Raw genomic sequence first — 27,914 nt, forward strand, 5'->3', positions numbered from 1 at the left:
TTTTATCTATATAAAAATCTTTATTTTGCTTTCAAGTGATTGCTTCAAACTTTCAGGTGCAAAGTTTGAGGGAAATCTTCCAAAGGTCCAAAGAATAAATGAAGGGTTCATAGAGTCATCAAACAACACTGGGCGCAAGCTTACCTCTGTGGGGCCGATCTCTGGGCGGCTCCCATCCACACCTGCTATCTTTACACTGGAAGGAAAGAAAAGGCCCTGCTTCATCTCATCCGTATTTACAATGACAGCACTTGGTGTAATTATACTTGCTGTTTTATACATGAGAACAGGACAGTAAGATCATACAGTGCGAGGTCAATGTACAAAACGTTTCCTTGAACAAAAGGATTATCCTGGATATTAAATTCCTGAAAACGAAACAAACCAACCCCACGACAATCGTTGTAAGTGGCACCGAGGCAGCTCAGCCCCACGTGAGTTACTCTCTGTTATTGCCCGACAGGAATCCAGGCTCGCAGCGATTATTCGTGGAAAATCTGATGCCAGTGTGCTCTTCACTCTGACAAACCTTCTAGCAACTCTTTCATAATCCAGAATCGTCCATCAGATTTGGGCTTTTCCTCTGTATTGCTCATGTGCAACTGTCTACGCCTGTGACAAAATCTTCTCCCGTTTTTTTTCCTAAATTCGCCTTAGGGGACAGGCCTGGCCCCAACAAGCCAGGTCTCCGGCTCAGCCCTGGGCTGCAACTCGCGCTGGGAGCCTTTGTCCAGCGGGATCACTGACGTGGCAGCCTTCTGCTGTCACCACTGCACGCGTGGGGACCCAGGTCCTTGAGAGCCACGGCGGACCAGGCCTCCCTGGTCTCTGTGAGGAGGGCGGCTGGCTGGGAGGTGATGCCGCTGTGTCGGCCGAGCTCTGGGCTGTCAGTTCCTGCTGCCACGATGCCACAGGCAGAGGGAGAGAGGACCTGGTGGAGCCTCTGACAGACAAAGCAGCACCTTGTTCACGAGGCGTAGAAATAGGAAGTGTGCTCCCCCCTCCCCACCCTCCCGCTCGAGCATCAGTGCTCCGATGTCAAGGAGGCTGGAAGAGTCCCTCAGGCCCTGGGCAGTGCCAGTCACAACACCTGGGTTTCCAGCCGTCGGACTTCCTTGACCACGAGATCGATGTTAATAATTGGGTTGAAGTACAGGGCCCAGTAAAATAAACAGTTGCAAACAAACTGAGGAATGAGGGGCCAGAACATGGCCACAAAAAGCCCCTGTGTTGATACTTTCCAAAAATGGTTCCACATCCTCTGAGGCACAGTCCTGTGAAAAGAAGAGAAGCATCTGAGAGGTGGGGTCGTGATGCCGTTTCTAACGATGGCGCCAAAGGGCTTGGGCCCCGGGCCTCCCCCCAGCACGGAGCCCGAGCCCGGCTGCCGGAGCTGCAGAGGCTTCCTTCCCCGCCCTGACGCCTGAGGCGTGCCTCTGCCTGACCAAGCATCGTTAGCTCCCAGGATGGGGCCTGCGGCTTGTGCCTGGCCCTGGTCCCCACAGTGAGGGAGGACCCCCCGCCCCTGCCCCCAGGACAGCCCCACCTGCTTGGGCGCTGAGTCATGCTTGTATGTGTTTAATGTCTGTCTTTTCTGTGAGGCTGTAGGCCTGCAGAGTCCAGACTGTCTGTTTTCCTTACCAAAACATCTGCAGCACCCAGCAGAGAGCTAGGGGCTGGGAGTGGGGTGTGTGTGTGTGTGTGTGTGTGTGTGTGTGTCAATGAACCGTGAGCCTGATATATCAACAGGAGGTTCCTGTCAGGTCTGGGGGCTATTTGGAGGGCTGCTACTGACTCACGAGGCCAAGAACTCTGTGGGTCATGGGATGTTTAAAGCTGTGAGGATGCTGGCGTGCGGCTGTGTTACTTCTGCCTGCCCAGAAACCACCTGCTACGCCCCCCACCCCACGAAACACTTTCTGAGCTTTCCTTCTGGTGCCGCCTGCCCCTGTCTCTTCTATGTGGTCTTGGTGGAGCTGAAGCAGCCCCTGGCTGGTGGGCAAGGGCATGCCCCGGCACTGGTGATGGGCATGGGACCCAGGCGGGGCCCGTCAGAGCGAAGGAGCGGGAGCCCCGAGACTGTAAGTGCTGCGGGGAAAGAAGTGTGCTCCCTCCAGCGGGGTTGCTAAGCTGCTCCAATCCGTGCCCGGAGTGACCACGGGCCCCGAGCAGAGAGAGCTGCCGGAGGGTGAACAACAGAGCTGAGAGCAGGGCTGCGAGAGGGAGAGCGTGAGTCCTGACGACAGCGTTTAGGTCTCTGGGTCCAGCCGTGCAGGAAGTCTGGGAAAGCCAATTCGGGCTGGTTTCGATCACAGGAAACCAAGAGTCCCGACTCTGAATGGCTAGCCCAGGGCTCTCATTTCATGCATTAATCCCAAGAAGCGATTACTGTCCTGATCAGTGGGAGGATTAGAACTCAGGACTATGACTTCCTCACCAGATCTCTTTATGCTCTACCACTGTGCCCTTTCCATAAAGTACGTATTCCTTACTATGGTCCTTCATGCACACCCCGACCCCCAGAAGTACACGGTGTGTTACTTCACGGAGATAAGACACACGGAGACACTCTTGAATAGTGAGCACCACGAAAACCTCCCCACCCCCGAACGTGAGGACTGTTTCCTAATCGCTGCTTTAAGCAGTGTTTCTACACCGGGGCCCAAGGAGTGTTTCCCGTTCACCCACTACTTCAAAGAGGACCCTTCCGCCACTTGGTAAAAGTCTTTCTCAGTGCCCGCTGTTCCAACCATCTCCAACTTGTAAAATCACACTCACTTCAGTTCACTTCTTGACCAGATCCTCCAAAAGGAGAAGAACTCCAGAACCGAGAGCAGCATGGCATTGACGATGAGAAACCGGGACGTCCAGTAATGGACCTCCAGCCAGTCCCACGCGAATTCGGCCATCAGCTGGTACGGAAGGAAGGAGTACTTGACGAGGAATTCTCTCCACTGTTTCCACGTGGGCTCTCTAAGATCCTTTCAAATAACATCAAAATAAGCACAAGGGGACACACACAAAATTGTGAGGATTGACTTTTACAGAAAACTTTACATTTGTGAAAACCCCCACATACCCAACAACGTAACAGGAAATTCCCAACCCTCAGCTCACCTTGTAGTAACTAATCTTACACCGGACAAATGTTATCAAAGAAGCGGAAGAGAGATGCCTCACATGTATGGAACGTGGGGGAAACCCGGAAGTAAAAAATCCAAGCACGAGTTATAAATAATGAGGTTGCAATGAATTGAAATTAGGACAGTTTTTAAATTTCTTCCTCACTGCATGGGTAACTCAGACAGTTTTCTAAATCTGACATCTTAGCTGCCTTGGAATGATAACAGATCATGGGAAAATTAAACATATACTTTGAAAAAGTAATTTTGGGGAAAATAAAAAGCCCTAACTACAGATATTAGCAAATGATTAACCAGAGCATTTAAACAACTCACAGAGGCATCCAGAAGGCTTACAGAAACTACATATTGCGAGAAGAAAGTGAGTGTGCTGAGTGAACAGGGGTTGCTGGGGCCTGTTAGAATGGAACGGTAGGGAGGCCTCTGGCTTGCAGTGCAGTGAGGACAGGTAAACAGCAGGAAACGGGGTAATGAGATAAACACTATGCATAGCGGCTTATCAGCAGGCTTTAAACTACATCCAAGGCTCAAGTCAGTTAGGGAGATGCTTGACAAGTATTTTAAAAAAGGTCTTTGGAGATTTAGGAATCCTGTTTTAATATTTATGGGTCTGGATCACATGACGATTCCTATAACCATGTGACTTTTGATTTCAACAGATCACAGGGACTGCTCCGAGGGCAGCGATGCAAAGGACATCACCTGAAATGACCAACCAGATACACCGAAATCACTGAGTGGGATCCACCAGCAATTCTGGAGGACTCCGTCGATCAAACTGAAGACACGACAGCCAAGGTGGGCAACTATCCCTGCCAGGGGCCTGTGGTCAGCTGCTTACTTTCCTGAGGCCACTGGGATGGATGCTTACTCTGCCCTGTGGGAGGATAAACCATCATCCTTTGGGGATTCTCTTAACAGACAGGTGGCCAAGCTGGAAGGTCCGCAGATCTAACCCTTGGGCAATCCAGACCTAGGCTATCTTCTTTTAGAACAAAAGCAATGCTGTTTCTTCCCCTCTAAATATTTCAGGTCCAGAGAGTAGCCCTTCTTGCTGTGTGTAATGCAGTAAATAAAACCAGCTTCTGGAAGCAGGGAGGGTCTATTTTATGTTCTCTTGCAGGGTTCCTCCTTGCAAGAAAAAATGAAGGCTGGGTGCTGTTGGCTCTTCCATGACAGCTACAGTCTCATTTCCAATTCCAGACCACACTGAGGGGTGGCAGAATAATTCCGTTCATGGCGCTCTGTAGACCTACCAGAAGCCTGGTGATGATGTCCTCCCCAGAACTGTCTTCTTGCAACGGGCAGATGGTGTGGATGAAGGGTAGGAAGGTGTCCGTGTAGTCAAATAGATAGAGGTACAGCAGACCGAGTCTTGGGGAGCTCTTGAGGGCATACAGCAGGAACAGGGACCTGCCTGGGTTCACAGCCTGCAGAGGATAAGGCAGGCACGGGGCCCTGTTACAACAGAGGTGGCTAGCTCCCCACCTGTGTTCCTTCCACAGTCTCACACCCTTTGCCATCAACCTTTCTTGTGTAGTTTTCACAATGAATGAATGAATGAATGGATGGATGGACAGCAAGAAGAGTCCAAGTATCAATAAGTTGGGCTACATTTAATAAAGACCCAGTCTTTCTCCATGGCTTTTGTAGGAGGGGCTGTGGGGAGCTGAGATGCGTACTCCTAGGCACTGCCAGTAAAACCCAACCTTTCTGGAAAACAATTTTGTAAACCGTATCAAAGAGCCTTAAAAATGTTTACTTTAGAGGCACCTGGGTGGCTCAGTTGGTTAAGCATCTAACTCTTGGTTTCAGCTCAGGTCCTGATCTCAGGGTTGTGAGATCGAGCTCCTGCATCGGGCTTCACGCTCAGCGGGGAGTCTGCCTGTGATTCTTCCTTTCTCTCCCTCTGCCCCCTGCCCCCACCGTGTGCTTTCTCTCTCTCTCTCTCAATAAAAAAAAATAAGAAATGAGAGAATCACAGTATCACCATTTTGCAAGTAAAGTATCAATGGTCATGGTGGCAGCCACCGTCAGAAAGAAACAGTCAGGTATCATGAGCCTCTTGATGGAAGAAGACATCACCACATAGGAAGAAGTCTTGTCAAATACCTAAACCAATGCGAGCTTCCAGATTTAACTACTGGATTATGGGATATGCAGGAGACAGCAGAACCCATCAGGCGACACCACAGAGAGACAATCAGCCAAATTCAAGATGTGGGGAAACTACAGCCAAAACTATCCCGTTTCATCAACAAATAAATGCAGGGTAACGAAAAGAGGGAGGGAGAATCCATACACTACAAGAGACTTGAGAGACACGATAACCAAATGTAGACCTTGTTTCGAACAAATGGACGAGAAGAAAAAGGTATGCAGTACATTTAAATACTGACAAGTTATTTGATATCAGGGAATTAAGTTTTGTTTTTAAAGTTTAAAAAAAGATTATATTTATTTATTTGGGAGACAGAGAGTGAGAGAGAGCATGAGTTGGGGGGGAGGAAGGGGAGAGGGAGAAACTGACTCCCTGCTGAGCTGGGGGCCCCAGACATGGGACTCGATCCAGGACCCTGGGATCATGACCTGAGCTGAAGACAGATGCTTAAATGACTGACCCACCCAGATGTCGCCAGTTTTGTTTCTAAAGGGGTCTTTACTTTTTAGAGATTCACAATGAAATATTTACCTATGAAAAATAAGGTATCTTAGATTTTCAAAAGTCAGGGGAGGGAGCAGGTGGGGGGACCACGGAAATAAACATGACTGTAAGTTGCCGTAGCTGGGAAGGGTACTTGGCAGTTCTGTACTGTCATCCTACTCTTACGTATGTTTGAAATTTTCCATAGTAAATATCACTGCAGCCTAAGGTAGGTGAGAAATAAACATGTAATTCATCATTCAAAAATGTTTCCCAACCTGTTTTTTTTTTTTTTTTTTATCCCCTTTTAAGGAGACTTTTAAAAACATTTATTTTTTCCCATAATCTTGCCTCCCCATGAAATGTGAATACCACAGATAAACTATACACTTGTTTTTGCACTGTGGTCTGTTGGAGGGGGTCACAAATCACAAACTATTTAAGACTTTTTTAATTCCTCACCACCCCCACCAACCAATTGCCTTGGGGCCAGTACTGTTCTTGTCCAGCATTCAAGATCTAAAGGAGAAATGGTCCCCGAAATAAAGTCAAGAGTATGGCCAGCCACATCACGGTTAGTACAAGGGAGAGGGAGGTGAGCAGGTGACCTGTTTGTGGGTCTGGGGTCAGTGTGAGTGCTGAACCAGTGCGCATGCTTGGCTACTTCCTATCAGAAAGGAAGGAAAAGCCACCACCCTGTAAGGGGGTTATGATGAGAGCACTTCAATGGGGAGCTGTTTCTCCCATATCTAATGAGAACAGGAATTGCACCCGGACACTACGGCTGGAAGAATCTTATCACATTGGAGAACTGTCAAATGACCAAATCCGGGGAGGGGGGGAGGTGTGTGTGCTGGCAGCCTTGAAGATCTGAAGGAGCCAACTGATAAGATTCTGCCTGGGTCTAGAATTGCGTTCCCATGGGTTAATATTAAGATTACTTTTATGTATTTTAAATAAAGGGTCAGCAGTAATGCAAAAAGCAACAAACCTTCTATCTCTATGCCCATTCTTCAAAAATTCTGAAACGAGTGTTTTTTTAGTTTTAAAATACTATGTGTACATAGTCAACACAACGTTTTCCAAATGGCACAGAAATGTATTGACAAATAAAATTATCCCTTCTGTCCAAGTCTCAACATTAACAGTGTGTGTTTCCTCCCACAAATATTCTCTGCATAGGCAAACATAAAGATACATACAAATGTGCCTACTTTCCAACGTGCTTTTCTGTATTTGCAGTTAACAGTGTGATGTGGGCTCTGTTCCTTACTGGGACACCCGGAGCCCCCAGCTCCTACCTTCTTCTGTAATGGCTGCACGTATGGCTGTGCCCTCCTCACTTAACCAGCTTCACTGGTTTTCCACGTGCTGCTATTACCAACGATGTGGTGGTAAGGGTCTCCTTGAACGATGTTTGGGGACTCAGAGCAGTTCTCACTGTGACGCTATGAAGTCACTTACTGAGGTGGAGATGGGCATATGGAGCCCAGGTGCCTGCTGCTGGCCCACAGCCAGCGTGCCCTGGAGGAGCCCAGTGAGGAGCGTGGCCACCCTGCCCTTGACCCCCAGACCAGGCTGCCTGTGCTCTAAGCACAAAGAAGTGACGCCACAGGTCACAAACAGGTACGGTTTAAATTTTAATAGTTATTGATAAACTCCTCTCCACGGAGACCGCACCAGATTTAGGATGCACAGAACACACAAGTGTCTCTTTCCTTTGATTATGATGCTCTTATCCCTGACAAGACCAGACAGGTGAAAATGACACCATTTACTTACTTCAGTCTGCGCTTCTTTAATTATGAGTGAGAATTCTTTCCCGTGGACTTATGGGCCATTTGTAATTATTTTTCTCCATGCTGCCTTTTTTAGGCTCTAAGTCTATTTTATAATAAAATGTGTTAGTTTTACGGTCCAATATTTGCTGAAATCCTCTCTGTGGTGCAGGCACGGTGAAGAATGGCTTATCTGCAGCTCGTACGGCTGGAGATGTGTACTGCCTGGGAGCTAGCAAGCCCGTTCCTCAGTATGTAACATCGAGCATAAGAATGTCCAAAGAATTTCCAGAGCAGGACTGTTTCTAACAGCAAACATGGCAAGAACCCCAGGTTCACTGACAGGACAAGGCCTCAACGAGCATGTGCTTGAAAGAGAAAGTGAGTGAACTGGGGCCAGAGAGGTAAAAGCTACTTGCAGAAGGAATGCTCAGTTCATGGGCCTTCCGTGAAGGTGAGGGGCCCATGAAACAACACTCCTTGTACCTGCATATGCAACCCCCTGACACAGGTAAGGGAACGTGCCCAGTAAGGACCCCCGGCTCAGCGGCAGGAGGGTGGGGAGCTGGGGGGTTGAGGGGTGGCTGTGATGTTTTCCTAAGCAGTGGGCATGCAGATGAGAGAGAGGCTATTCTCTGTATTTTTCTTGATTAAAAAAAATTAAGAGTTCACCTTATATTCCCAGAGATTTTGAGGGGGCTTCACACCTAGGGCTTTGACACGCTCCAGTTCCAGGAGGATGGCTCTTCTGTGGCTGCTGTTTTCTATGGTATATGGCGGCCTCGAAAATTCTTCCTCTGTCAGGGTTAAAAGCAACCTGTTGGGGAGGGGGAGCAGCAGGGGGAGATTGCTTTTGAGATTATGTACAGGATGCAAACTCACAGTCAGTCTTGCATCCTATCAGCACAAATGCTTTAGCCTTGAGTAAGCTGACACTTCACTTAGTATAAGACACAACAGTAGTAACAGCAAACCCCTGAATTAGTGATTCTGAAACCACCTGCGCAAGTCATCACTGATCCATTTAACAATTCTGCCCAGTAGGTGGCATGATGGCCGTTTTGTGGCTGAAAAAATGGCTTGGAGGAATATAGTGGCTCAGCCAAGGCACAGCCTGGTCTCTTTCGCACCTCATCTCTGATTCCTGCCCCCTTGCCCGATATGTAGGCTGACCTCTCACATACTACCCTGGTTTTCAAAATGTGTATCTATGGGAAAAAAAAAATTGGAAGGAAATCCAATAAGATGTTCTGATTTTGAGAGTAGCTGTTTGGGTGTAATGATTTAAGACAAATGATGGTAGCTCCCTTGTCTGATCCCTTTCATCGAAAAACACGACTTCACCTCAACAATCACTCATCGTTAACCACGCCCCTAACCAGAGCCCCGCAGGTACACCAGTGGAGGGATGGAGGCTGGTGTCCTTTCGTGGGGAATTTGGAAACATTTATCAAAGTTGGAAAGGTTTATGTGCTTTGACCCAGAAATTCTAGTTCTAGGAATCTAGCCTCTGGAAGGCAGGCAATCATGTGAAGATGTATTAAGGTAGGGATGTATTAACTAGGTAGGGGAAAAAATTTTTTTTTAAACCACAATTGGGGAGAGGTGCTAATTCTTACAAAAAACAGTGGGAGCATTTGGTTTTCCCAAGCGCTGAAAACACAGTTTCAGAGGGCAGTGAGTAGACGGCTGTCCAGGACAAGCAGATTGTGGCCCCTCTTAGCACTTCGTGGTGAGCTAAGTACTATCCCTACACAGTCCCTCCGGGGAAGGAAAGACTCCAATAAAGATGGACAGTGCTCTGGAAGGGGGTGAGGGTGAGGGGATCTGCTGATGGGCAGAGGCAGGCCTCCCCACAGGCTGCCAACTGGATATGGGAGTTCCCTGTATCAGAGCATTCCCTACAACATTGCTTGGAATTGCCTGGAACGGGAAAAAGGAAACAGCCCAGATCTGTTCTGGTAGAGATCAGTTTAAAACAGACTCCAGTACATACACATACATGCATATATACAGACACACATATAAACACAGGTCTGCTTGGTATATTATACTTTCAGTTTAGACAAATAAATAATACACCTTTATGTGTACCTCTCTATAAACATGGAAAAAAAATCTGAGATGTCCAGAAAGATGACAATGGTGGTCTTCCCCGAGGAGTAGAATTTTGATGCTGTTTCACTTCCGATACCTTCTAGTTCTACATCTTTATTTTTAAGGAACTATTAAATACCTGCTTCTTTTATAATCACAAAGCAACAAACAAAATATCATACCATAAAATGACTTAGCTGCTTTGGAGAAACAATTTGGCAGCTCCTCAGCAAGTTAAACAGAAGGGCTTACTTCATGACCCAGCAATTCCACTCCAAGAGAGCACGGAAAGGGCAGGTCTACACAAAAACCCGCACACCGAGGATCACAGCGGCACTGCTTGTAACAGCCCCCAAACGGAGCCAACCCAAGTGTCCAGCCATGGAAGGAGGGACACATAAAATGCGGGTTAGGCACAAACCAGAATATTACTCAGCCATAAAAATGCACGAAGCATGGACACCTGTGACAACTTGGATGAACCTTGAAAATATTCTGCGAGGTGAAAAAGCCAGAACCAAAAGGTCATGAATAGTGTCTGGTTCCATTTATCGGAAATAGTCTAAACAGGCAAATCCATTAAGATAGCGAGGAGAACAGTGGTCGCCGGGGAAGGAGCAGGGTGTTATGAGGACTGCTGGCAAGAGGAAAACCTTCCTTTTTGGGGTGATGAAATGTTCTAAAACTAGATTGGGGTGATGGCTGCAGCCATCCGTGCAGGTACTGAATGCCATGAGTTGCACACTTTAAATAGGTGAATATTATAGTCTGTGGATTATATCTCAATAAAGCAGCTTAAAAAAAATGTCAGAATATCTTGCTTCTCACCTTCCATTTACTCTTTCTGCTAAAAACCTGTCTCTGTAGAGAGAGGCCCACGGGCCCAGCTGCTCCAGCCAGAGGACAACTTCTTCTGCTGTCCACTTGGCCACAGCCTTGTGCACCAGGAGGTCGTGCTCAGATTCCCTGCTGCTCCAGTGGTACACGAGCAGGACCACCTGGAGAAGAGGGAGGGCCCGGAACACACAGAAAGGTCAGGGAGGATGGCTTCTCCATCTCAGTGTGGGGCAGGGGAGGGAAGGGGCTGAGCATGGAGGGAGTGATGCCACGCCTGTATGAGGAAGCAAAGAGAGCCGGGGAGCAGAACTCCCGGGGCGGGGGGGGGGGGCCCTCTCACTGCTCAGGGTGAGGACATGAGGGAACAGAACTCAGCACTGCACCCTTGACCCCAACATCTTGGCCAAGATAATGGACTTATCATGTGCCTTTTTTGCTGGAAAATGTGTAACTTTTAAATTGTTGTAGCATGGAACCGAAAAGAAGATTGTCTCTCCATGGGGTGTTAGTAAAGTGTTGTGCTTGACACTGGACCATCAAAGTAGACATGGTCTCGCATCCCAGCTCTAATACCTTCCTGCACTGGTCTCCTCACCTCTACAGTGGGAACAACAGGGGCACCTGGCTGGCTCAGTCAGTAGAGCAGGTGACTCTTGCTCTCGGGGTCATGACTTCAAGCCCCATGCTGGGCATGGAGCTTATGTGAAAAATAATGATAATAATAATAAAAAGAAATGAAGAGATAAAATGAGAGTAGTAACGGTGGCTACTGCAGAGGTTATGAAGAGCATGATATGGAATAAAGCTAATAATAACTGAGCTCTAAATGTGAGGGGGACTACGTGTGGACGCAGCAGCCCCGAAGAATCACATGACCTGGCTGATCTCGATGCGTGCACTGAATCATTGCACGAGGTACGCCATCAATTTCAACGGGACTGACTTCAGTAGAAACTGTGAGGGCCAGGGGGTGGAGAAACACACTGATAAACTTACTGCCACACCAGTTAAAGCGGTGAGCACCCCGGAGAAGAATCCCCCGCCTCTCTGTGGATTCGCTCGGCCCGTGTTTGGAGCTAAAGGAACCTGATCGTGCCCGTATTTCTGAAAGGCTGCAAGACTCTGGACTATGTCATTATTCAGGTGAATGTCTTCATGTCGCTTTTTAATGGCATCAGGAAATAATTTTTCAATGGCATCCCTATGGAGAATAGTAAAAAAAAAAAAGTCACAAGACAGTTGTTTGTCTAAATCTTATAATATTTAGAGGTTAAAATCAAACTAACAGCTGATATTTGATAATATACAAGCACTTTAGAAGAATGGATAAGAAGGCTGGTAACAGCAAAAAATGAGAAACAACTTACAGGTCTGTGGTTAGAGAAATAGTCAAATAAAAACATGGTCTGTTTGCACAGAATGGAATGCTACATGGTTTTAAAAATGAATTTACTGGGTATCACTTGTATCTAGATGAAAAAGTTTAAGACATACATATTGTGGAATGAAAATAGTAAACTGCAGAACCACCACTGATGTGAGGAAATGTTTGCATTTCCTACTGGCTCACATACGTATAAAAATAGTTTTAAAAATCTGAAGGATATCATAACTAAGTCATAACTGAAATGACTCTGGGGAAAAAAGAAAGGAAGGATTGCAAAATGGGGAAGGAGAGGTCAAAGGGGTCTTTATTTAACTTTGTCAGTAATAACTCTAACTTATTTTTAAAAAGAATACAAACAATTGAAGGTATCTATGTATTGCTTATGTTATTAAAAATGAATTCATCAAAAAGAAAACACGTGGAGTTGAGTAGTAAGAGGAAGGCCATTAAGTCCTACTATAGGGCTCCCCATTTTTAATTACACATAATCGGAGAATCTTCCTACAATTTAAGATCAACCTTCAGGTAAACCAGGCTGACACGTGAGAGCAAAGTGTTTGTAAATGTATCTCCGATGAAAAAGAGAATGTTAGGTTAACGTTTTCAAGGAACTTTCTGGTACTCTGTTGGTGGCAAGAAGGCGAGAGAAGGAGAGCAAGGATTTTAGCCTCCAAGACCTCACAGGTACATTATAAATATTATGGGCAGAAGCAGAAAAGAACCTACCATCTGAAAGGTTTTGCTATTTGTTTACAAGACTATGCATGAGAAGCTACCGCTACTGATATGAACACTGGAACAGAGTTTAGTCAAAGATGAAGAAAATTAGCATCACAGTGATTTGTACAGAACTGTGCAGTTATACCACTTTCTCTGTTAGACCTAGGGTGTCCTTGGTGGAAACAAATCAATAAAAAGTGTTACATGACAAAGGATTATAAGCAATGGTCTGATACCCAGAATTTTTTTTTCCCCTTTGTGATAAACAGTAACAGGTCATGGTCCCCTGTGAGGAAAGGAGTTCTGGATCTGCTGTCCTTGAGCCCCCTGACTCACACTGTTCTAGATCTAAGACGACCACAGCGTGGGGAGGGTGGGTGGCAGCTCTGCACGTCTGGCCCCCTCAAACATGGCCGCTCCCATGATGAGAAAACACACTGTGCAAATGGATGCGCCACTGATATGGACTGAGCATTACCTGAGGAGAATATTGACTTTGGGGAAACCTTCCCATTTTTCTCTGCATTCCGGACACTCTGTTTTCTTGGAAGAGGCCCACCATAAAGCTAGGCAGTGCCGGCAAAAGCTATGCCCACAGTTCAAGGTGGTGGGGTTAACCAGGATGTCGTAGCAGCAGTGGCAAGAAAATTCACTAACGGAAATCTGAGGGCTGGTGCTCTGGAGGGGGTCACCGTTCTCGTGGGTCATTGTGTTCAGATCGTTGTGCGGAAGCTCCTCCATCTCTTAGCAAATTCTGAGATCCACAGGCACAGAAAGCTTCAGACTCAGAAAAATGTTGCAGAGCATCATTAAATCTAGAAAAAAAAAAAAGACAACAGAACTAGGACAACTAGTTTAGCAGGTGTTTGAGATTACTGCCATTCTATTAAAGCCAATTTTTAAAGCATTTTTTAAAAAATTTATTTTTTTGACAGAGAGAGAGAGAGATCACAAGTAGGCAGAGAGAGAGAGAGGGAAGCAGGCTCCCCGCCGAGCAGAGATCCAGATGCAGGACTCGATTGCAGGACTCTAAGATCATGACCTGAGCCGAAGGCAGAGGCTTTAATCCACTGAGCCACCCAGGCGCACTAAAGCCAATTTTTAAAGGTAACCAATACAATGTCTAAAAATTCACATTCTTTTTTTTTTTTTTTTAAAGATTTTTTTTATTATTTATTTATTTGACAGAGAGAAATCACAAGTAGATGGAGAGGCAGGCAGAGAGAGAGAGAGGGAAGCAGGCTCCCTGCCGAGCAGAGAGCCCGACGCGGGACTCGATCCCAGGACTCTGAGATCATGACCTGAGCCGAAGGCAGCGGCTTAACCCACTGAGCCACCCAGGCGCCCTAAAAATTCACATTCTATAAACCAAATAAACCTCACTGAATTTCTTTCTGCTCTGTCATACTTCTGAAAATCAGGTGAAGTGAAACAATGCAGTGGAAAGTTTGATGGACTTGGGGGGCGGTGGGGAGTTCTAGATCCTTCTCTTCCACTAACTTACTTAGAAAAATGTAATTCCTCTGGCCTCAGTTTTCCCAATTAAGTTTCTCAAGTCCTTTCACATGTATGATTAAAAAACAAAACAACAACAGCTTTTTTGGGCCAGTAAAATGTCTGGAGGTGGCCAAAACTGATGTCCTTCAGGTAAATAAAGCCTTTCTTTATCCAAAAAAAAAAAAAAACAACTTCCTTCTTGCTAGGTAATTATTTCATAAACATGTGATTGCAGAGGCTCCCACAGATATAGTACCAAAAAAGTGAGTGAACCCTTGTTTTCTGAAATGCCCTGTGCCAGGTCAACTCCCCTGGGGTTCAATCCACATCAGTCTGAAAACGTCACACCCTCTGGACTTGGCCAATTTGGCGCCACAGGAACATGGTAATGTTGCCGATAAGCAAAGAGCAAAAGACCATGCTCTTCTCTTCCTTATGTGGATCTTAGGAGACTGTTTTATGGAGAGGCAGTATGGTGTAGAACACCACGGAGGTAGAATCCCAGCTCTCTGATCACGTGCTCTGTGACTATGTTTAAGTTACTTGAGCTCTCTGAGCCCTGTGTTCTCAGTGGTGAAATGGTGGTTAACAGAAAGCTTCAAGGCTTCTTGTGAGCATCAGAGACTTTGAAAGTAAAGTGGCAAGGATGGTGTATGGTGTCAACGGGCGCTGAGGAAATGATTATTCACACTGTCCCTGGCATTACAACAGTGGAGGTGCTGGCGGGTAAGGGTTTCTCCACCTGGATACTGTGAAGACAAAGGAAGTCAATCACCCACAGTGGTCACGCAGAGAGGACTCTTTCCACTTTCCAGGGTGCAGTGGTTATGAAACTGGCTCCAGGGCTGGGTTGCCTTGTGCCCTCTGCCATTCACTAGCTGCTAGGACTGGACTTCTCGGAGACTCAGCTTCCTCGTGTTTAAGTGGGGGTGGTAATAGCATTTAGCCCCATGGAGAAGGTTTAAGAATAAAACATGAAAAGGCAAGTGAAGTGCCTTGTCCAGAGTCTGGCATGTGGTAAGTAAACCATGTAAAGTAGCAATTCACCTGCTTTTCAAATACAGCCATGAGAACTATATGGCCTTTTACTTATTTTATTTATTTTTATGATTTTCAAAAGATTTTATTTATTTATTTGACAGAGAGAGAATCACAGGGTGCCTGGGTGGCTCAGTGGGTTAAAGGCTCTGCCTTCGGCTCAGGTCATGATCCCAGGGTCCTGGGATCAAGCCCCACATCAGGCTTTCTGCTCTGCAGGGAGCCTGCTTCCTCCTCTCTCTCTCTGCCTGCCTCTCTGCCTACTTGTGATCTCTGCCTGCTAAGCAAATAAATAAAACTAAAAAAAAAAAAAAAGAGAGAGAGAGAAATCACAAGTAGGCAGAGAGGCAAGCAGAGGCAGAAAGAGGGGGAAGCAAGCTCCCCGCTGAGCAGAGAGCCTGACGTTGGGCTCAATCCCAGGACCCTGAGATCATGACCTGAGCCGAAACCCAGAGCTGGATGCCCAAGTGATTAAGTTACCCAGGGGCCTGGAACTGTATCACGTTTTACAGAGTGATGCGTAATACTTACACAGAGCACTAAATTTTAAGCAAATCTGGGGGCACCTGGGTAGTTCAGTCAGTGGAGCGACTAACTCTTGGTTTCTGCTCAGGTCATGATCTCAGGTCCTGAGACCGAACCCAGCAACAGCTGGTGCTCAGGGCAGAGTCCACTTCGGATCTTTTCCCCTTCAACTCAAAGAATAAACGCAACTGAATCTAAAACTCAGTGTTAAAGTGGAATAGAGATTCCTCATCAGTATTAAAAAGATAATTAGGTAAAGATAAAGTTAGAAGATTAAATATAACATAAAATTTTTAAATACAGTAATTAAATATGCTATTCACAATAATAAGTAACAGCAAACAGGGGAACAATTTCTGTAGAGGCCCAAACTTTTTTTGGGGGGTGCCTGGCTGGCTCAGTTGGTGTAGCATATGACTCTCGATCTCAGGGTTGTGAATTAGAGTCCCATGCTGAATGTAGAGGTTACTTAAAAATAAAATCTTAAAAAAAACCCAAAACTGTTCTTTTTGGAAGAATTCAAATAAATATTCTTAATGACAAATTAAATAATTTCTGATAATCAGTCATATTTATTATTTGTATTTTGAGGAACATTAAAAAAATACCTAAGTGCTTTCCTTTGGGCTGTCTCCTCATTTTGTTAAGGAAGTGGGAGATCTTATCTAGTTTTTTAGAAAAAGGAATCATTGCGCTAAAGTAGTTCCTTTATCTGGCTAATGCTGATTAAACAACTACCATGAGAACATTATCCCAGGAAATAATAATTGATCCAATACTATTTATTTATTTGCTCATTATTATTATTATTATTTAGAGGTTTTACTTATTTGAGAGACAGAGATTGAGCGCATGAGTCGGGGTGCGGAGGGGCAGAAGGAGAGGGACAAGCAGACTCCTGCCAAGCAAGGAGCCTGACATGGGGCTCGATCTCAGGTGCCTGAGATCATGACCTGAGCCAAAGGCAGATGCTTAACCAACAGAGCCAACCAGGCCCCCGAACCACTGCCATTTATTGAGCCTCTCCTACGAGCTAGGCATTGGGTAGCCCTTTACGTACATTTAGGATCTCATCTGGATTCAGGGTCAGAGGAAAGATCCCGAGGCTCCCAGTGAGGACTGGACAGGAGCTCAGAAAAGAGGGGCCTGACTTGGGCACTGCTGTCAGAGTCTCCATGGGGAGCCGCGAGTGACCCAGAGCTACAGGTCTGATTCCGGGTCTTATGTGCCTAGTTAATGACAGGTGGGCCAAGAGTAACACATAAAGGTTTCTGGGGCAATGAGATCAGCAAAGCTGTGCTTAAGGATGATAAATCCCCTGAGGAAGGAGGGCCAGACTAGGATAGCTTAGAAGTAAAATGTTTATCACTTCTGGGACGAAGGTGACAAAAAATGAAAACAGCAAAGGAATGACAGGTGATAAAGGATCAATGTAGCTGAGAGATGTTTAGAAAATAATGTATGGGGCACCTGGGTGGCTCAGTGGGTTAAGCCTCTGCCTTGGGCTCAGGTCATGATCTCAGGGTCCTGGGATGGAGCCCCGCATCCGGCTCTCTGCTCGGTGAGGAGCCTGCCTCCCCCTCTCTCTACCTACTTGTGATCTTTCTGTCAAATAAACTTAAAAAAATAAAATCTTCAAGAAAAAAGAAAATAATTTATGGGCTCTGATGACTAGAGAGAAGGAATGATCAAAGATGCTGCCTATGTGTCAGAGCTAGGGAAGAAAGCTACTTGTGATAGAAATGGGTCACTGTGAGCACATGGGGCCAATCTTAGAAAGAAGTGGAATTTCAGAAAACTTAAGTTTGACGTGATGATAAGACTTGCAAGTAGAATTGTCTAGTAAGCAGCTGGAGACATAAAACTGTAGCTGGGAGTTAAGAATGAGGCTAAGCATGCATTTCAGAGTAACTTGCAGAAAATGACAATATTTGAAATTCATTTCTTACCAATTAGCCTTTTATTTATTTGTTTTTTTTAAAAAATTTTTAAAGATTTTATTTATTTACTTCACAGAGACAGACACAGCGAGAGAGGGAACAGAAGCAGGGGAAGCGGGAGAGGGAGAAGCAGGCTTCCTGAAGAGCAAGGAGCCCCATGCAGGGCTCGATCCCAGGACCCTGAGATCACGACCTAAGCCGAAGGCAGGTACTTAATGACTCAGCCACCTAGGCACTTCTCTTTTATTTATTTTTTAAAAGATATATTTTGTTTATCTGAGAGAGAGAGAGCGAGTGCCCATGAGTGGGGGGTAGAGGCAGGAAGAAAGAGAGAAGCAGGCTCTCTGCTGAGCAGGGAGCCTGATGCAGGGCTCGATCCCAGGGCTCTAGGATCATGACACAAACCAAAGGCAGACGCTTAACTGACTGAGCCACCCAGGCACCCCAAGACCCAAATTTTTATTCAGAAACCAGAGCTCTTCAGAATGACTCAGCCTCAGAGGCTTGCTGTACTCTTCAATTCTGTGGTATTCAACCTGGTCATTTCAAACCTGTCTCTGTTTGCAGTTTCTCAGACTTTTCCAAACTCAGGCGTTCTTCCCCCTTAATTCTGAACTAGGCAATTAACACCTGTCATTTCACGTGACGCTTAAACACAAACCAAAGTGTATCCCCGGGAACAGGGCACAGGGGGTGGACAGTGGAATGACTCTCCTCCCTCAGTCCTCTCTGGAGCCTTGGAGACTGGGAGAGAAGACAGTAGGCAACAGGGACATTCTAATGCTTACTTGTGAAGGAACTCAGAAAGAGCCAGAAAACCCAGGGCACCTGGGTGGCTCAGTTGTTAAGCGTCTGCCTTCGGCACAGGTTATGATCCTGGGATCTTGGAACCGAGCCCTGCATTGGGCTCCCTGCTCAGCAGAGAGCCTGCTTCTCTCTTTCTTTCTGCCTCTACCCCCTGCTCATGGGCACTCGCTCTCTCTCTCTCAGATAAACAAAATATATCTTTTAAAAAATAAATAAAAGAGAAATGGCTAGGTGGCTGAGTCATTAAGTATCTGCCTTCAGCTTGGGTCATGATCTCAGGGTCCTGGGATTGAGCCCTGCATGGGGCTCCTTGCTCAGCAGGGAGTCTGCTTCTCTCTCTTCCACTCCCCCTGCTTGTGTTCCCTCTCTCACTGTCTCTGTCAAATAAATAAATAAAATGTTAAAAAAAAAGAGACAGCAAAACCCTCTCACAGTGCCTGCTGTGGGCCGAGTTTACAGAGAACAGCCCAAAACATCCTCAAGAACACTGGTTTTCTCAGAGGCCTTTAATCATGGTCATGGCAGGAGGGGTGTGGCCCCACAGCTTGGGACTTTGGTGTCTGAACTATATGTTATCGCTTAAGAGGTACTTATTCCTCCGAAAGTGCTGCTTTCCCTCATGGAAATAACCCAAAAGCAGATAGAAAGAAATAGCAAAAGATCAAGTAACTTTGGTTAAAATGTATACTCTTTCTCTGTTAGCTTTCACGTTTTGAATTGAGGGCAAACTAACGCTGAAACTAGCGTTCTTCCTATAGCAATTACTATGATTCCATGGTAATCAAAGTCTGTGCGGTCCCTAGTTTGTTAAAGACTATCTCAAGACCAAGTTAGTGGCCATTTCAGCTTTTCAAAATATGACTTAAAAATACATTTTAGATGCCACTGTGTGGTTTGTTTCCTCTCGTGAGAAATAAACTTTCAGAGCTGGTAAGGTAAGGACCAGCTTTTACCTTCTAGTTTTAAAAGGCCAATGGGTGAGGGGCATCTGGGTGGCTCAGTTGGTTAAGTGTCTGTCTTCAGCTCAGGTCAGGATCTCGGAGTCAGTCATGTGCTCTTTCTGTCTCTCGGTCAATTAAATAAATAAAATTTAAAAAAAATTCTGGGTCTTGAACTGATGGCTGCAGAGGCACGTCAAGAGGTGTGTGTGTGCTCTCAAATTACATGCCAGGATGTATTTGTGCAGAGGAGTGTGTAACATGGGCACTTGCCTGAAGGAAATCTATAGTTTTTATTAGGTTCTCAAAGAGGATCAAAAAAATCCAAAGAAAGTGAAAACCTACTGTTTAACCACCAGCATACAGAAGTGTTTTTTTTGGGGGTTGGTTTTTTTTTTTTTTTTTCATTAAAATTTTTTTTTTAAGATTCTATTTATTCATTTGACAGAGAGAGATCATAAGCAGGCAGAGAGGCAGGCAGAGAGAGAGGAAGCAGGCTCCCTGCTGAGCAGAGAGCCCGATGCGGGACTCAATCCCAGGACCCCGAGATCATGACCCAAGACCAAGGCAGCGGCTTAACCCACTGAGCCACCCAGGCGCCCTTTTTTTTTCATTTTAAAAGATTTTATTTCTTTGTGTGAGAGAGTGCGTGCACGTGCACACCCCTGTGGTGGGAAGGAAGAGAGGGGTAGGGAGACAGAAAAGAGAATCCCAAGCAGACTCCCTGCCGAGAGTGAAGCCCCAGGCAGGGCTCCATCTCCTGACCCTGAGCCAAAACCAGCAGTCAGAGGTTTAACTGACTGAACCACTCAGGAGCCCCAGGATAAAGACTTATATATATATATTTAAAAGATTTTATTTATTTGAGAGAGAGAGAGAGAGAGCGAGAGAGCATGAGCAGTGGGCAGAGGTAGAGGGAGAAGCAGACTCCCCGCTGAGCAAGGAGCCAAACATGGGACTCAATCCCAGGACCCCGCGATCATGACCTGAATTGAAGGCAGACGCCCAACCCCCCAGGCGCCCCATTAAAGATTTATTTATCTGAGAGAGAGAGAGAGAGAGAGAGAGAGAGAGAATACAAACAGTGGCAGAGGGAGAGGGAGAGAATCTCAAATAGGTTCCCTGCTGAGCACAGAGCCTGAAGTAGGGCTTGATCTCACAACCCTGAGATCACAGCCTGAGCTGAAATCAAGAGTTGGACACTTAATCAACTGAGCCACCCCCAGGATAAAGACGTTTTAAATGTTCTACAGCCCTCTGCTTCCTAGAGTGGTTCTAATGAACCCAGGTGAGCTTTTCCAAGGTAAGGCAGTATTACTGCCATGAGCTTCCACTCTCTGTGTCCTGGAACCCTCGCCACATGGGCAGCCACCACTCCACTGTGGTGACATCTGGCCTTTGGACAGGCTTTCACATGGTGTTGCTCCTTCCTCCCTCTCTCCCTCACTGTCTTTTTCCTTCCTGCTCCTCTCTTCCTTCTCTTGAATTTGTACAGTGTTAAAAAAAAAAAATCTGATTTCACATAAAAATCCAGACTCCTGGCTTCTGCTGAAAAACGTCAGAAGATCTGGCAAGATTGGGACGTCATACGGAGTGACAAGACTCAGCCTGAGCTGAGTAACTCGGTAGCTGCAACCTTCAGATAGGGCATATCTGCTTAGGTTTGCTACCCCTCACCCATCTGTATTCCTCATTTCTGTTTACTTCCTGACCTAAGGCATATTTGTGTGAATTATCTGTGATTTCGTGACCTCTCCCGTAGTTGATGCCTTCAGAGTCTATGGACAAGCACATGAGGTTTCTAGGTTAACTGGTCTTAGGCTAGCAAGCTTAAGGAGTTCTATCAGCAAACAGCTTCCCTGTCTCTTGATTCGCAGGCGGGTTGTTTATCATCATTGCTGAGAAAGTGCCTCAGAGGTCTTCCATAACCTCTTCTACATTACTCTTCTATTCTGTTTTACAATCAGAGGCTAGATATCCCTGTTCAATAGATTCCATAGGTGAAAGGCTCTGGATAAATCTGAGGGCAAGTCTGAAAATTTAAAGTTGGCTTTATTTTCATCATACCCTCAGTGACCAAGGTCAAAATGAATGTAGTGAGAGCCTGTGGGCTCGTCTGTGTATCAAATATTTAGTACAGGCCTTTAAGACACCTGGTTCAATATTTTGGGGTTATTTACTTCCTGGTGCTAAGAATCAGTGTAATTTCCTTTTTCCCATAGGAGCTAATATTTAGGGGCACCTGGGTGGCTCAGTGGGTTAAGCCTCTGCCTTCGGCTCAGGTCATGATCTCAGGGTCCTGGGATCGAGTCCCACATCGGGCTCTCTGCTCAGCGGGGAGCCTGCTTCGCCCTCTTTCTCTGCCTGCCTCTCTGCCTACTTGTTATCTCTCTCTCTGTCAAATAAATAAATAAAATCTTAATTTAAAAAAAAAAGAGTTAACGTTTATTTGCACCATTTAACAGAACACTTTGGTTTTAAAATCAGAAGACAGGTTCTGAATCGCAGCTTCACTATTTATGAGTTATGGGATTGTGGGAAAATTAGTCATTCTCTCTAAGTCTCCCGTTAGCATACATAAGGAATGGGGTCACCACCACCAACCTCACAAAGCTGTCCTAAGCATGAAGGAGACAGCAGCACGCAGGAAGTGTTTGGTAAATGTGGTCTTATAACTGTCCCTCAGAACAATGTGTTACTTAAAATATAACTTACAAGAAATCGTATTAGCCATCAAGCATGTTTAGATATGGCCTTAAGAAAAACATGTACTGGCAACAGGCCTCTGCAGGAGAGTACGGTATGTGTCCTTGAAGCCGAGCAGCTGGGGATGCCCCACCGGCCAAGGGCAGGATGTTTTCCCATTATCTCCCCTTCCCCGGAGAGCGCCTGTGGCTAATTAGATGCGCCCTTTGAAGGGGCCTGCTCAACTATAAATTTTATACTGCTTGACCAGACCTATTCTGCTTTTCTCCTTGCTTATCTATGACTTATAATCAATGTATAACCTTATTCCTTCTTGCTTATCTACACAGCATATGATTAACGTATAGCCTTCCTCGGCTCCTTTGCTGATTATTGTCTTTATCTAAAAATACGGGACTGAGGAGTTGTTCGGGGTGACAGTCTTTTCTACTGTCATCCCCCGCTCCCTTTCTCTTGCAGCTGATTTGTTTGTGCCTCATGCTTCTCCCGGCCACCGTCAGGAGGTGGCATGGTCTCTTCTTCCCCATCCAGGTGTGGGACACTTCTCATACAGTGTAGGTGAGGAGGAATCTCAAAAGTTGTCCCCAGGCTCATGCCATAAAACCGACAACTTGTTCCGACATCTCACCAATGGAACTTTTAAAAATAAATTGTATTTATTTATTTGACAGAGACAGATCACAAGTAGGCAGAGAGGCAGGCAGAGAGACAGAGAGGGAAGCAGGCTCCCCGCTGAGCAGAGAGCCTGATGCAGGACTCAATCCCCGGACCCTGAGATCATGACCTGAGCGACCTAGGTGCGCTCACCAATGGAACTTTTAAAACACTTGCAAAGCTATTACTTCCTGAGGAAAATACCATCTCTAAAATTTCAGTGTCAAGAAATGGCAGAAAGTTTTGGAAAACATGAATATGTAAAATATAACATGAACAAACTGTATAGTTGACCTTTTCTAAAATGTCCATGGGTTTGGTCTGTTGGCACAACTGGTAGGAAACAATGATCACAGTCTGCCGACTTGGGCAATTGCAAGATCTCTATCACTGTAACCTTTTCTATGTTTTCCCAAAGAAATACCTAACCGACATGCTATAGTTGCCTGAAAAATCAATGAAGGAAGAAGAAGGGCTGGATATAAATCATCTCCCAATTATTTTGAGTGATTAAAGAACCTGCAAGGAACTTGGCTACTGCTCCCATGGAGGGGCAACTGTTTGATTTGCTCAAGTACTCCTCTGTGGCTTCATCTAGAGGGCTACTCTCTGGAAGGAGCTGACATTACTGGTGTCACCTATTGGATTCCTTAGTCACCCCAACAGCAATTAATACAGTAATCTGCATTGGATTTATCAAAAAAGATTCTGAGTTTAAGTGGAGAATTTTTCCCCTTAGCTTATAAAGATTTCACATTAATGACTGTTAACTCCTTAAAAGTTATAATCTTCAGGGACGCCTGGGTGGCTCAGTCAGTTAAGCTACTGCTTTCGGCTCAGGTCATGATCCCGGGTCCTAGGATTGAGTCCCACATTGGGCTCCTTGCTCAGCAGGGAGCCTGTTTCTCTGCCTCTACCTGCATTTGCTCTTTCTCTCTCTCTGACAAATAAATAAATAAATAAAATCTTTAAAAAGTTATAATCTTCAAACTACTTTGTTCCGTGGTAGATAATTACCTCTTTATTCAACAAAAAGTTCTAAAGATAGTACATACCTAATGTTTTAGGAATAATCCTTTGGAGGGCTAATTTATTGGAATTCCAGCCTGAAAATATGATCTCAATCATTTCTTCGCAAAGACGTCTCACTGCAAGAATAGAAACATTCTGGCTTCATATGGGCCTTTACTTAGGCTATTTATTTCTTTTCATTACATGTTATGTGGCAACAAAGAATAATGACAACTGCTAATATTTACCGAGTCCCTATAATGAGAAAGGTAATCCTATGAGATAATTATTACTCTCATCTCCATTTTAAAGATGAGAAAATGGAGGCCTCATTAACATAGGGCAGAGCCAGGTGCTGAATCATGGTCTGAGTTAAAGGCTGACCTCATAACACTACATTATTCCAACAAAGTAGTTAGTAATGGTTAATGGTTCAAAGGACTAATTTGCTCCTTTATGCTGCTACTACAAAGCTGAGAAGTCCAAACTGAGGGAAATAAACTAGGCTATGACAACACTGCATTTTGGAACATCAACTCCAGCTTATGGCTGTTAGGGTGAGCTTGAGTTTCCATGAGATAAATAAGCAGGAACAGTCACAACAGAAATAGGGTGAGAGGGGCGCTGGCTTGCTCAGGCAGAAGAGCATGTGACTCCAGAGTTCAGGATCATGAGGTCCAGCCCCATGCTGGGTGTAGAGATCACTTAAGTAAATAAACAAACTTAAAAAAAAGAAAGAACGAAATAGGTGTGCTTCTGGGGACACACTATAAACTCTGGCAGAATACTACAGACATTTTAAATGCAAAGAGAGTGACTGCACACATCTGGTGACTGTGAAATAAAAAGAAATGTGTCCAAATGTAAGCAGGCCGGGGGCAGAAACGGCAATAAAAAGAGAATATCATGTGTATTTCTTGTAGCCTGCAGAAACTGGCGTTCATTACTACAAGAGAAGCATTTCTGGGCTCTTACCATATCGACTCTCATCCAGAAGATTTCTTTTTGGAAGGAGTCAGAAATTACTAGGGGAAAGGTAGCTAGCTAGCTCACAGGAGGCTGACTTGCTGCCTGGACTTGGAGGCTGCATGATTTACTGATCCTGAGCGGTGCTGGGCAAGAGAACATACTGACAGGTGTCCTGGCTTTCCATGAGACGCTTTTGTTTCTGTGGCATATACTCAATGACCTGTCCTGTGTTAAATGCCATAGAAGTCCAATAATGTGATTAAAAAAAAAAAAAAAAAACACTGGTTAGTGAGCATACTTCAATTATCAGTTTGAGTAGTCTTTCCCTCTCCAATCAAATCCTGAGCTCAAGATCAGGTATCAAGCTACAGAATTCTCTCATCATTCCTGAAGTAGCCAGCACAAAGATAGGTTCTGGATATTTTAGATGGAAATCAAATCAACATGTATCTAACTCCTATGGTAGTAATTTCTTTAGAACTTCTGAAAAAACACCTGGAAGTTTGGTGAACCTGAATAAGGATAACCGAGAGAGAGGTCCAGGAACATATATTGTAAACAAGTTCCTTAGGAGAGTCTTATATACACAGAAGCTGGGGGCTAGAGAGCTGTTACATACTAATAAATAAATGCATATACCTAAATATATACTTCAAACAAGGTCTGAGTAAGGTGTGAGCAAAATATAAAGTTTAAATAACACTTCCAATCTCATTTCCTCTTCTCTCCAATCTCTCCTCGGACCTGTGCCTGAATCAAAACTCAAGCTCATAGTTCTGAGCTTATCATTTGAGAATCTTTATGTCCTGCCAACAAACCAATGCGACTTTTTAATGACTTTTTTTTTTTTTTTCCTTAAAGCAGGCTTCATGCCCATGGTGGGGCTTGAACTCTTGATCCTGAGATTAAGAGTCCCATGCTCTGTGGACTGAGCCAGCCAGGAGCCCAAACACAACTTTTTAATAAGAGCACAAAGATTGGAGGCAGAATGACTGGTTTTAAATCCCAGTTCCACAAATTCACAGTGTGACCTCCAGCAAGTCACTTAATCTCTGTGCCTTAATTTCCTCATCTGTAAAATGGGGATTTTTAAAAAAGATTTTATTTATTTATTTGACAACAGAGATCACAAGTAGGCAGAGAGAGAGAGAGGAGGAAGCAGGCTCCCTGCTGAGCAGAGAGCCCGATGTGGGGCTCAATCCCAGGACCCTGGGATCATGACCTGAGCCGAAGGCAGAGGCTTAACCCACTGAGCCACCCAGGTGCCCCTGTAAAATGGGGATATTAATACCACATTACTGATAGGGGTGCTGATAGGATTAAAAGGACATATGCACGGCACTCAGAATAGTGCCCAGCACCAAAGTGCAACATAAATATTAGCTATTACTATTATGATAACTATCTCCTACTACTCATCTAGTCATAGACGACACTTTGGTCCCATCTCTTAATTCCTGCTCCTTGGGCATTTTCCTGTATCACACTGTTCCCGTCCTCTGTAATGCAGCTCCACACCATCACTGGGTCGAAGGTGTTCAAATGACAAGATCCAAATCCCCTGGCACTTGAAAGTCTTTAATGAGTAACTCTCCTCACAGTCAAATCAATCCTTTCTGCCTCTGTGCATTAACATGACATTCATTTGTGTGTGTTTCTTCACCTCCCAGGCTGTAATTTCCACGGAGAGTCTTGTATACTTAAAAAGGTATGTTCTTAGGCCTAGAGAGATTTGGGTTCCAAAAGGCTCACATTTATTCTTCCTGAGCCTCTTAATTCCCATTCATAAGTTCAAGATACCAGTATCTGCTCTGAAGGAGGTTTAAATGACAAACTGTCCATAGGTACTCAGAGTCTACTGAATAGAAGATTTACTAATAGTAGCACATACTGAGCGCCAGCTATGTTAGTAATATCAGCGCCGGGCCCTAGAGCACAGTTTCCCCGACATGTTTACGGAGACAGGCAGCGAAGCGCAGAACACACACATCAGACACCCAGACTGGCTGTTTACAAAACAGTCCTCACAAGAACAAACCAAACAACCTAACTCCGCACGTGCACTCTGCGCCGGCTCTGGGATGTGCCCCGGGAAGAGAGTAAAACTTCTTCCTATTGGCCTTTCCGAGGATGACATCAAGACCACCCTCCAAAGGACCGACCAATGGACTTTAGCGGGGAGGACCCAACGGCGACAGCTGAGGGCATGACAGCGTCTGGGCTCTTTTTCCCCCGCCACCAAAGTTGGGGGGGGGGGGGCAGCCGCCCTGGGTAATGACAGGCCTCCTGCCCCGCCAAGGATCCTCAGTTAGACACAATCTAAGTCTCATGTACCCCCTTTTATTTATTTTTTTTTCTTTTAAAGAAAACTCCCTTTTGCACAAGTTTCCATTAGGAGCCGTGAGCTCGGAATCACAAGAGCTGGGTTCTAGCTTAACCCCAGTGCGACTTTTGGGGTTTCACTTTCCCTTCTGTGCGCGTCTGTTACCCTGTTTTCTAACGGGAGCAATCGCTTCGCTGTGGGGCAGGAACTGCCTGGCCCATCGGACCCGAAGTTCAGTCTATCAGGATCCTGATCAATTCCCGACGCGCGGCCAGAGGCTGCGGCAGGGGCTCCTGAGGGGTGGGCGTCTCTAAGTCCCCCCCTTCCTCCACGGTGTCTGGAAGCCGATGCTCCCAGCCTCGCGCCCCGGGAGGTCCTGGAGTCGCCGGCTCCGACCCTGACCCTCGAGGGGACGCAGGCGAGACCCGGCGACCGGCCATGCCGACGTGGTGCCCTCGTGAAGGGACTGGGGGCGTTGACCACCCGGGGATCCGCGCCTCGTGGCCGGGACCGCGGGTACCCAGGACCCGGGCCCGGGTGAGGAGCCCAGGGCACCTCCTCGGACCCGTCTCCCATAGCCGTCCTCCACACGCAGCCCCGAAATCGAGCCCGGGCCTCCCCCATTCCCTCCCCCGCCACGCTGGGGCTTACCACTCGGCTCCCTCCCGGCCCACCTGGCCGCCCGCCGCCTCCCGGACCGCCGCGGAAGCCGAGGAGAAGGCGTTCGCTCCACTTCCGGAAGTAGCCGAGGACTGACTGCGGAGAAGCGAGCCCCCGGCCTGAGACCATAGAGGAGAAACAGCACTCTTCCAACCCTCTCAACCCCGCGACCTCCCCGCTGCCTAGAGCGGCCACGCCCGGGCCGAGGACTTCGGCGCATGCGTGCCATCTCTGGTCCCG

At 46.0% G+C, this 27,914-nt stretch overlaps 1 protein-coding gene across 2 annotated transcripts; it reads right to left on the reverse strand.

Annotated features, from left to right (window-relative positions):
* On the reverse strand, positions 1 to 27,887 carry BFAR (bifunctional apoptosis regulator). Of its 2 annotated transcripts, XM_082715018.1 has the most exons (9): positions 27,666 to 27,884; positions 23,767 to 23,859; positions 13,085 to 13,421; positions 11,496 to 11,700; positions 10,491 to 10,660; positions 8,238 to 8,382; positions 4,400 to 4,573; positions 2,779 to 2,981; positions 1 to 1,274 (listed from the first exon to the last, which is right to left on the reverse strand). In XM_082715018.1, the coding sequence occupies exons 3-9, from the start codon at positions 13,345 to 13,347 to the stop codon at positions 1,082 to 1,084; spliced, it is 1,353 nt and encodes a 450-aa protein (XP_082571144.1). In that variant the 5' UTR covers positions 13,348 to 13,421; positions 23,767 to 23,859; positions 27,666 to 27,884; the 3' UTR covers positions 1 to 1,081. The 2 variants fall into 2 exon arrangements, with proteins under 2 accessions (XP_082571144.1, XP_082571143.1); XM_082715017.1 differs by lacking the exon at positions 23,767 to 23,859 and having other exon boundaries at positions 27,666 to 27,887.
* Positions 27,888 to 27,914: the final 27 nt, after the last annotated feature.

Source organism: Mustela nivalis, assembly GCF_964662115.1.
Source record: "Mustela nivalis genome assembly, chromosome: 19".
In the NCBI taxonomy this organism is placed as follows: Eukaryota; Metazoa; Chordata; class Mammalia; order Carnivora; family Mustelidae; genus Mustela; species Mustela nivalis.